Source organism: Lolium perenne, chromosome 4 (genome assembly GCF_019359855.2).
Source record: "Lolium perenne isolate Kyuss_39 chromosome 4, Kyuss_2.0, whole genome shotgun sequence".
In the NCBI taxonomy this organism is placed as follows: Eukaryota; Viridiplantae; Streptophyta; class Magnoliopsida; order Poales; family Poaceae; genus Lolium; species Lolium perenne.
In genome coordinates, this window is record NC_067247.2 from 1,114,467 (window position 1) to 1,126,051 (window position 11,585).

An 11,585-nucleotide genomic window follows, 5' to 3' on the forward strand; every position below is an offset into this window, starting at 1 on the left:
AAATTTGAATCAAATTTTTGCTCACATGTGATTATGGTCATATGTGACAATTTCATCATGATACCCACTTTGAGCCCCTGATTTTTGAGATTTTACTTCTACACTTGACCAACTCTTTGCACCTCTTCCAAGACAACATCAAGGACAACAACTTTGCTCAAAACCCCAACCCCAAACTCTGCCTCAAATTCAAATTAAAAGCAAGCCAAGTGGTGACATTGAAACAAAATTAAGATCATATGCAAAATGAAATTTTGCAATTCAACTCCATTTTGACCACCACCACCACCATTCTACTCCATTTAATATATGATTACAACCCACCAAAAAGATTTGCAAAATTCAAAAATAAGTTTCTTTCGGGCATTTCATCGAACACTTGTGAGGCAGGGCTAGAATTCATGCCCATGCTGGTTTTTGAGAAGACCAAGTCCAAGTTCTGGCACCCCACTGCACCCCTGGAGCCTCAACTCACCTCACAGCACCAGTATCACCACTTGCCTCCACCTCTGCTGGACAAAATCGACCAGAGCATGACCATGCCGTGGCATGGCATGGCCAGCTCGTGCCATCTCCCTCACCTCTCCATTCCAGCCTGCTCCACCTTGTCACACCACTCCCTCTCACTCTCCTGAGCACGACCAGACTCTGCCCCGTCGAAAAATTGCATCACAACGACGAGAACACGACGTGGCCAGATGCGCCCAGGCGTGCACACGCACGCGCCAGTGCGCGCACGGCGAGCGCCCTGGACGCGCCAGAACGTGACGAGCGCCAACGCTCCTCGCATCCACTCACCTGCTCCGCTCGCCAGTCGACGCGCCAGACGACCAGCAAGCTCGCAGACACGGTGGTTTGACCACGGGAGCGCCATGGCCAACGTCATCGTCAACGCGACGCAACCCTGACCTGCAAGCTCCCATCAAACGCGCCATCGCTACAGAGCCCCTTCTGCGCCGCGATCACGCGCGTCATCTTCGCCAGTGCAGCAGCAACCCGACGCGCCCATGCCTTGCCTCTTCGCTACCTTGGAACGGCGACGATGACGGCGACCCTAGCTCCGCTCCACGGCCACCTCCCTCTCCTATAAAAGGAGAACTCCACCTCTCAAATTGAGCACGCAGAACACTTCCTCTCCTCACCACGACTCTCCTCGACCTCTCAATTTGCTCGATTAGCCACCGCACTGCCTCAATCGCAAGATCATCGCCGCCGCCAGTACACGGAGCTCGCCGGAGAAGGAGCTGCCCCAGGTGACGCCACTGCTACCGTTGGCTTCCTCATCGACGACAACGTAGCCACGCACATCTCCGACGATCGTCGGAGCTCCGACGAGCTCGCCGACCCCCTACCGTCGCCGCAAGTAAGTTCATCTCTCGTCGGCGACGACGACGCACCTCGACCGTGCGATCGCGTTCTAATCGCACGGCTGTTGTTTCCCGTACCGTTTCGCTGGCCACGCCCCAATGACAGGTGGCCCCCGCCTTGTCAGCTGGCCCGTAGAGATACTGGGCCGGCCCATTTTCTTCTCGCACTGCACAACCCTTTTAAGTTCCCGCCAGCCCACGTTTCAAATTCAAAATTGCAAAATAGAGAAATATATCAATCTGATGGTAACTTTGAAATTTAATTGGGACAAATCTACTGGGCCAAATTTTTAAAATTTTATATATTTGGAAAGCTTAGGAAATTATCTACACAATGCCACTGGATTGTACCCTAGATCTGTTATAGAATTAAAGTGAGAAAATAAACAAAGCAGGGACTTTTCTGCCTTAGAATAATTATTAAAAATCAACCATACAGGCTTTTAAGTTAATTCCAACTCCTATAAATCACATTACACTTGTACTAATTGTTTCTGCAAAAATATGCCATGCTTACTTTGAATGATCATGGCCTAGTTTAATTAAAGGACTTTATGGCTATTTCTAGTCAAAGATATTGTCCAAAACTATTAATAAATCTCATGGGAGTTTTTCTCTCATTTAAATCTTGTCACCAACAACTCAAAATGAGGTAGAGACTCTGGTCAATTAGGTATTATATGATTTGTTGATGATATTAAATCTCTACCATGCTAAGATTAAGGTGTATGAGGTGCTCACGTCATTTAAATCATTTTCTTAAATGATAAGTGTGAAGAGGTTGACTTTGGTCAACCTAGGTCACATATTATTCATGAGAGAAATTAAATCTTAATAAGATAATGAGAGGAAATTATTTCTCTAAGTAATTAAAAGTAACATCTAAATTAGTATGAGAGAAAATTATTTTCTTAAATAATAAGAAAAAGCACATCCACCAACTTAATAGTAATGTGTGATGCTAGTTTAAGTGATGTGCATCATGAGTGTGCCTAGTTAGTAAATAAGTTTGGTATGATGATTGTGTACTCCGTATTCGTATTTAGACGCTAGTACCGAGGAGTATCAAGAGGAGGAGGAGGTCTACTTCCAAGGAGAAGAAGACCACTTTGACCAATTCCCCGACCAAGGCAAGATAATACTCTTGCAAAGTGCAAAGCTCACCATGAGCAAGGCATTACCCATTTACTTTATGTCATGATCCTATTTCCCAGTTTTACTTTCCAAGCTTTATTTACTTTTGTTTTATCAAAGTACTTTTTGATTCATGATTCACTTGGTTAACATTGGATTAGTACAAGAGTATCAAAGTTAGCCTAGAAGCAAAACAAAGTACTTAGCACCCCTCATACCTAGATGCTAGTGCTAAATTAAAAATGACTACTCTAGATGGGAACATGTGTTTGTGAAATGATGATGTTGAAAACCTTGGAATGATGAGTCATTTCCATTGAAAGATTTTGAAGGTGAATATGACATGAATTTGACTTGGTGAAATGGCTAAAAACTGATGATTGAGTCGGATGCAATACCTTTCCAATTTTTGAGTACCCCCACAATACCTGATTATGGGTAAGGCTTAGCTGGAAATTTATGTGTCTTAGTATGGGTTCCCTCTGAACATACATCATAGGGGTTATGCTTGAGGCTGCCTCCGTTGTTGAGAAATGATGTGAATTGAGGTGAATTGTACGGCCAAGCCCTGTGCAGTTCCCGGGTTAACAGTTGGTTTTCACCGGGAGGCCAAGCTCATGGGGAGAGGTGCCTATACTAGGGTGGGTAAGTGAAATGTTAACGGTTGATGATCTGCGTACTGAGTTACGATTATTCGGGGTTTATCCATGACGGATGTAATCAAATGTTGTGGCACAAGTGTGCAACCTCTGCAGAGTGTAAACCTATTCGAATAGCCGCGCCCGCGGTCATGGACAGTTGGAAAGGCCATACTGTTTCCGTCATCAGAATTTATATCTTTGTGACTTGTGATTTTGAACTTGAACGGTGACTTTGAATTTGAATCACAACAGAGTTGTGGGGATGACACTAATGTTCCCACTTGAGTTAGTTAGCACATGAGAAGTTGTCTACTAAAAGGTTTCTAAACTAAAATTGGCTTTATGCAAATAACCTTAGAGCTTAGAACACTCTCAATAGTAATGTTAGTACTTACATTAGTATTAGATTGCGAGTACTTAAAGTACTCACGGCTTTGTCCCTGGCTATTCAAATGGCCAGACTATGAAGCCGAGCAGCAGTACGAGGATGACGATCAGCATGACATCTACCACAATTAGGAGCTTCTAACGTCAAGCGTTGGCCTGTGGACTAGAGAGTCCATTTATCTTTACGCTTCCGCTATGAACTTGTGTTGTTCGTTGATCAATAGATCAACTATTCGTGTAATATGGATCATGTGATTCCAATTTGTAAGACATTATGGTTTGTAATAAATGATGACGGTGATTCTTAACTATTATGCCTCGCAACAATAATATTCCTGGGATTGCGATGTATGACATAATAGGCATCCGGACTTAAAAATCCGGGTGTTGACAACACATCTCTATTTTCTCTTTTTGTAGGCTCTAAATCTGGGATATTACAGAAATTAGGTAGAAAATCCTATGAAAGAGAGAATAGAGATGTGTTTGCTTCTCTATAATATTTGCTCTTTCAAAAGACCTAGCTATAAGAGTCACTCTTTCAAAAGAGCAAATATTCTCCTCTAAAGGATAGAGAGGTGTTTGCTTCTCTAAAATCTGCTCTTTTGGCTAGAGATGCTCTGAGGAGCTCTCGGGCTTGCAGGAGGATTGGCAGCGAGCTCTCGTTGGTAGTCGAGAGGACACGTGGGGCCTTGTCGGTTTGGATGGTTGATGGCGGCTCTGGAAAGTTTCTTGTACCAACAAAGTTTTCGAAACTAAATATAACATCATTTATGTGAGCAAAAATATAGCATAATCGATTATAATAATGACGAAAGGAGGACAGGGGATATGCGTCATTTTTGATAAAGAGAATATTAATATCGAGAGATACCAAATATAATTATGAAGAAGATGTGTTATGGTAGTTATTAGCGAGGTTTCAAAAGTATACTACTCATGCGGGGTTAGAGATAAGGAGGATGACTGATGGAAGCAACGGGGGCAACGTGGCAGTGCCCCATCCAAATCCAAATAATTGTTGGCTGTAGTTGAAGAGAAAGGTTATGACGGAATCTCCTTCATTGATGGCGTGCAAAGAAAACAAGAGAAGGTGGAGTGGTCACGTATGCAAAAGCATGGAATCTCTGGGAATCAAAATCAATCTGCTAGCAGTACCAAACAAGGTTGTATTATTATTTTTCCCTACAAATATATGATACAAATAAGAAAGGTACAGTCCTTGTCATTATGAGATACTAATTCATCCATCTAATCTATCCTCTAGTTCCAGCAACAACTTGCATTATTATCCTGATTAAGAGTTTCATCGTGAGACTGATCCATCCACTAGTGTCAGCAACGTTAAAATAGAAAAATGAATAACCAAGTACCCTGTTCTTGTGTGGACGTAAACCTTTTGGGCGGACTTGTGGAATACATTATTATTTGTTTATGGAGGGATTAACCCTTCCACCACTCCTCCCACCCCTCTTCTTCTAGACTACTGTGCTCCCCATACCACACCACCTGTCCTTGTTCTTTCACAGACACACATAAGCTCTGCTCTGCCCAAGCAGAAAATAGGGGGGAGACAGACAGAGAAGGAAGAAAAATCAAGCCAGCCAGCCAGCCAGGCAGAGACCATGTCTTCCCCAAGCAAGAGAAGGGAAATGGATCTCATGAAGCTGTCAGTGAATCCCCTGCCCCTCCTCTTCTACACATCTCATCTCATGAATCTCTGCCCGGCTTTGACTTTGTTGATTGAGCTTTGCTCGGTTCTCAATCCTCTGCCTTTCTTTTTCTGGTTTGCCCGTCAGGATGATGAGCGACTACAAGGTGGACATGATCAACGACGGGATGCAGGAGTTCTACGTCCACTTCCATGGCCCTAACGACAGTATGTCTCCTCCTCCTCCTCATCGTCCCGTCCCATCCAATCCTACTGTTTTTTCTTCTTCTCTTAATTAGGTCTAGATTCATTTGATGAGTGCGCAGTTTGCTTTTCCTGATATATAATTCAAATGAAAGTAGCAAAAAGAGAGAGAGAGAGAGAAACTTGTTTATTGATTAGAATGGTGGTGGTACTCGAAGGATTATGAGAGGTGAACTGTCTACGAGATTGTTCCCCTTAGACAGTTTCAGCCTTTCAGGACCAAAAACATAAAATGTTCAGAGAGTAGCTCCTCTGTTGGCGCACGTGCCAAACGTAGAGTTCCACTTGTTTCATGCCATTGTGAGGAGAAAGGATACTCTTGCAAGTTTGTGTCACAAATAATTCTATACCACATCCAGACGACCTGATTTTGTTCTTAGAAAAATATCCACATGGCCTGACTAGATGAGCATAGGCTTATTATTAATCCCAATCAACTGGTAGGTGCTTCGTCCACATCACAGTATCCCCTCTCGATCTCGTGAGATTAGAGTACTGGACTAGTGCCTATTCCGGTCAGCTGTCCAACTTCATCAACACTCGAGTGCTAGTGGATCGAGGTGACGGTGCATTAGCATACACTTGAGCTCTGTAGATGGAGATAAAGCAAGATGAACAAAGAAACTGAATGCTTGGAGTTTCTCTTTGAGAGCTGATACATATTTAAGTTTTATTAGAAAGTTTCAGGGCATATGATGAGTCCATTTCGCAGTTAATCACCCAGGTTCTTTTCTGCAGGTCTTTACCAGGGTGGCGTTTGGAAGGTGAGGGTTGAACTGACGGAGGCCTACCCTTACAAATCGCCTTCCATCGGGTTCACCAACAAGATATACCACCCAAACGTCGACGAGATGTAAGCTCATGACTTTTAGTATTACAGAAAATCACTCTGTTCACCTACTATGTTCATCGTCAGTTCGTCCTTTTTGTTCAGGTCCGGTTCCGTGTGCCTGGATGTGATCAACCAGACCTGGAGCCCGATGTTCGGTAATCGATCTTGATTAAAAAAAGCTAGTAATTGTCATACGCAGCAAGATGTATCCACCTCTGTCTCTGTGTTCATATTAACTAACAAAGAGGGTGCACGTACACACCATTTTTGTATCTTGTGATGCAGACCTCGTGAACATCTTCGAGGTGTTCCTGCCGCAGCTCCTCCTGTACCCGAATCCCTCGGACCCCTTGAACGGCGACGCGGCCTCGCTGATGATGCGCGACAAGAACGCCTACGACCAGAAAGTCAAAGGTTTGATTCGCACCAGCACCTCTGAGTTTCATTTCTATCTAACCAAGTGGATTGATTCCGAACATTAAGCTCCATACTATATCTGTTCAGAGTACTGCGAGAGATACGCCACGCCTGAAGACGTATCCTTGGAGGAGGAGGAGAGCGATGATGAGGAGCTGAGTGACGCCGAAGGCTACGGCGACGACTCAGCCGACGAGGCCATCATGGGCACCGCCGATCCATAGTTAGCTCAGCCATCCAGCCAGTGATGCAGCAAGCAGGATAATGTTGTCTGTCAGTCTGTACATAGGGTGCACACTTATTACTGATCATGCTGCCATGGCAGATGCTGAAGAAAGTCATCAGCCATCATCAGTCGTTTCGTACTGTGTGTGAAGTCAGTTCCAGTTGAACTAGCTCCCCCACTGTCAGTGTCATGTCGCTGTGAATAACTTTTGTCATTTGGCTGTGTCCAAGTAATGTTTCTTCAGTTGGTCACTGAGCGAGGATCGATCAGGATGTGCCGGCCCTGTGTATTTCCAGTTCATGCGTGTGTGTGTGGCTACTGCCGTATGTTGTCTCTGGGTATTTGTGCTGTATGTGTGCCTAATTATAACTCTAAAAACATGCACAACAATTAACATCATCTCGGTCAAGCTGATTTATAGTCCACTCTCACGGAATAACCAAAATCTAATATGATTACAGTAATAAGCATTAACTTTCAGTCAACACTGTGCAAACGTCCCCCGCAAAAAAAAACACTGTGCAAACGTCAATAAAGAAAAATCCATAGCAGAATCATCCAAAGCTTAAGTAGACAAAATTAATATCACAAACTGGGAGCGACAATTGAATAATAATTAGTTTGTGATGGCACACCTTTAACCTCCATAACTGATATGTTGTCAAACTTTTTTGCTACATAAGCACCTATCATCGCAGTAGAAAATAATAAAAGATCAGTGACTCAACGGCTCCATCTAAGGAAAAAACCAAACTTCATAGATTATCAAGTGAGTCAATGTTAACTTTGTGTAACATGGGCATAAAAAGTATTACCGAGCATAAAGCAGAAATATATGGTATGCTACACAAAGGCATGATCACTACTAGAAAAAGGCTTATAGGCCTAGAACTACCACCGGCGCACCCAAAGATCAGTCCGCCGGCGACCCAATATTTGTTGCACCAGTGGTGCCCAAATACTGTCGGCGCAACGGAAAATTGACGCGCCAAGGATAAGGGTAGACCAGGGCCTGGGCCAGGGCAAAATCAGAGACCCCTTACCCCCAGCGCAAATCTATAGTGGGACGCCGGTGGTAAATTGATAGGCGCTCCACTATAGCGGTGCGCCGGCGGTAAGGCGGGCACACATTTTTCTGTCCACCCCCCACCCCTCCATGGAACACCTTTAAAGTTTGAACAAATAAAAGAAAATGATAGAAATTTTGAAAAATAAAATCCTTCGAGATGCCCATGTATTGTTATGTCATCCAGCATTAAGAAAAATTAACAAACATGAATGTCAATTTTTTTTTTGCAAAATGGCGTTATCTTTCGATAAACGATTTTTTTTGGTTGCATCCGACCTCCGATGAAAACCAATTTATATACAAATGTATCTACGGAAAATTTTACATCCGATTTCAACAACAACCAATTAGATTCCTCAAAATCAAAAAGAAAATATGAGTTATTTAGATTTAAGAAAAAAATTATACTTTCTTTTCAAGAGGCAAAACGTACCACCGACACACCACCGTGGTATGTCGGCTGATGGGTTCGATGCATGGAAAACAAAAAAATTCTATCGCAAAGACGAATAAATCCAAGATCCAATCTATGGAAAAGCCAAAATCTAATCTATGAGATCGGCGCAACGAGATATATGAGAACTAACCCTCGTAGATCCAAATCCTTAGCGAGATCAGATCTCGTGGTTAATGTAGTCGATCGTTCCGGTAGCACTTTCGTACTCGGTCGCACGTACGGTGTCGATGAAGTCCTTCCTCTTCCTGTTCCAACGGGCAGTGGAGGTGTGGTAGATCTCCTCGAAATCCCAGCAGCACGACAGCGTGGTGGTGGTGGTGGAGGAGAATCCCTGCAGGGCTTCGCCTAAGCCTGAGAAGGGAGAAAGAGGAGGGAGGAGAGGTGGCGGCTAGGGTTTCTCATGGGAGCCTTGGCCGGCCACCCCTCCCCTCTTTATATAGTGGGGAGGGTCGATTGGGGTGCCCCCCACGCCCAAACCCATCTAGGGCCGGTGCAAGGGGGAGAGGGGACTTTCCTTCCCCCGAAGCCTTCCAATTTTAGGGTTTCCCCTAAACCCTAGGGGTGTGGCCGACTTGGGCATTGAGGGCTTGGTGCGCCTGGCCCCTTTTAACATCCCAACCTTGTTAACATGAATAAAGGAGTGATCATATGCATCTCATGCATGCAGTTTGAATTTGATCAAAATTTGCATCAAACCCTAATAATTATGTAAATCCTTCTCTATATCTTTGTCTCAAATTCTCTCAAGATTTTATAAAATAAGTCACATGGTTTTGTTGTTTTCAATAAACCCATGTGTGTGTTATTGTTCTCTGAAAATTTGAGTTTTCAAACTCTATTAAAAAACAGATTTGAATTTGGTTTTGAAATAGAAATAGAGAACCAAAAAAAGAAAAGGAAAATAGAGAGAGAGAGAGCCTTCCTCTCTCTTCCCTGGGCTCAGCCCACTTCCCTCCCCCTCTCTTTCTTCTTGGCCGAGGCCCAAGGGGCCCAGCAGCCGCACCCCACCGGCCAAACCACCCCGCAGGGTTTTTTTTGCAAAAGTACTGTCGTCCTCCCCGCCTACCAAAGCAGCTGCCTGGCAGCCGCCCGGCCGAGCGATGGCGCCGGCGGCCCAGATGCTCCCCGCCGCCCCCTGGCGGCTATAAAGGCTCCTCCGCCGCCGCCCGGAACCCTAGCCCTCCTCTTCCCCTTCCCCACGCTCTCCCGCGCCCCCAGAGCTAACCCTAACCCTAACCTGTTGCGGGCCGGTCGCCGTCGATTTGCTGCCGGCGAGGCTCCCCGGCCGTCGCCGACCACACCCTCGTGCTCGCGGTCAGCTGTTGCACCTGCTGGTGCCCACGCCTCACTCCCTCCCCCTCTCTAGCGCCGCCGCACTGTGCCATTGCCCCGGCCGCCGCTCGAGCTCGCCGCCAGCCACGCTCCGGTGGCCAATAGTGGGCGGCGCCGCCACCACTCGATTCTCTGCATCGCCGCGCGTCTTTTGCCCCCAACCGCGTGTCTCGCCCACGGGAGCCGCGGATTGGAGTTCCATCTGAGCTCAATTTCAAGCTCGTGGCCGGCTAACGTCATGATGACGTCAGCATGACGCCATAATTGCCTTTTTCCATTTTCTGTATTTTCTGTTATTAATTTATGTATTTCTTTAAATAGGAAACAATATGAAATGTGGGTCCCCTTGTCAGAATTTTAATAATTTAGGAAATGTTTGGAAAAGAACAAAATTATGACATGTGGGCCCAAATTGTTAAACTTTTAATATTTTTGTAGAATTTTCAGAAATTGATTTAAAATGAATTAAACTTTGGAAATTCATAAGTAATTTATTTTAATTCAGGAAAATATAAAATTATATATCAAAATGATCAGAAAAACATTTCCTAATTGTTTATACATGTTTCATACATGATTGACCCAATTAAATGTGGACCCTTAATAGAAACCCTAAATCGACCCCCCTTATGTCGGGATCGATGCTGAACCCCTTTAATTTCAGTCGATGCACCTAGGGTTACCCGAACCCCTCTAATATGACATGTCACCATATTGTATGTGCATTGCATTGTACCATGTCTTGATTGAGCTCTTACATTTCCGGTGTTTGGTTCTTCACGATAGGGACTGATGTCTACGTGTGCTTCTATTCTTGTAGACAGTGTTGGGCCTCCAAGAGCAGAGGTTTGTAGAACAGCAGCAAGTTTCCCTTAAGTGGATCACCTAAGGTTTATCGAACTCAGGGAGGAAGAGGTCAAAGATATCCCTCTCAAGCAACCCTGCAATCACGATACAAGAAGTCTCTTGTGTCCCCAACACACCTAATACACTTGTCAGATGTATAGGTGCACTAGTTTGGTGAAGAGATAGTGAAATACAAGTAGTATGGATGAATATGAGCAGTAGTAACGGCGCCAGAAAAGTGCTTGCTGGCGTGCAGTTGATGGTAGTAATATTGCAGGAAGTAAAGATGGAGTAAAACAGTAAACAAGCGATGATTGCAGTATTTGGAAACAAGGCCTAGGGATCATACTTTCACTAGTGGACACTCTCAACATTGATCACATAAATAAATAAGTTCTCTTCCTTTGTGCTACATATACTCTTGTTTGATAATGAACACCATTCGTTGCGTAGGGCTACTAGAGCACCTCAATGCCGGAGTTAACAAGCTCCACAACATTCGATATTCATGTTTAAGTAACCTTAGAGCATAATAGATCTTTGCAATTTAAACCGAGCACTAACATAGCATACACACTCTCACCTTTACACTATGAAGGGGGAATAAATCACATCAATACTATCATAGTAATAATTAACTCCATAACCTACAAGAGATTATGATCATAACCTACGCCAAGTACTACACGATGCACACACTGTCACCATTACACCGTGAAGGAGGAATAGACTACTTTAATAACATCACAAGAGTAGCACATAGACTAATAGCGATACAAAGCTCATCATATGGATCTCAATCATGCAAAGCAATTCATGAGATCATTCTATTGGGGTACAGAGAGAGAGATTAACCACATAGCTCCCGGTACAGCCCTTAGCCTCGATGGAGAACTACTCCCTCCTCATGGGAGACAGCAGCGTTGATGAAGATGGCGGTGGTGTCGATGGAGGAGCCTTCC

The 11,585-nt window shown here is 44.4% G+C and overlaps 1 protein-coding gene across 2 annotated transcripts; it reads left to right on the forward strand.

Moving 5' to 3' along the window:
* The first annotated feature begins 5,007 nt into the window (after positions 1-5,007).
* LOC127349346 (ubiquitin-conjugating enzyme E2-23 kDa) lies at positions 5,008-7,170 on the forward strand. 2 transcript variants are annotated; one of them, XM_051375077.2, is made up of 6 exons: positions 5,008-5,198; positions 5,329-5,408; positions 6,183-6,297; positions 6,361-6,431; positions 6,562-6,690; positions 6,781-7,170. In XM_051375077.2, the coding sequence occupies exons 1-6, from the start codon at positions 5,155-5,157 to the stop codon at positions 6,915-6,917; spliced, it is 576 nt and encodes a 191-aa protein (XP_051231037.1). In that variant the 5' UTR covers positions 5,008-5,154; the 3' UTR covers positions 6,918-7,170. The 2 variants fall into 2 exon arrangements, with proteins under 2 accessions (XP_051231037.1, XP_051231038.1); XM_051375078.2 differs by having other exon boundaries at positions 5,020-5,198; positions 6,379-6,431.
* Positions 7,171-11,585: the final 4,415 nt, after the last annotated feature.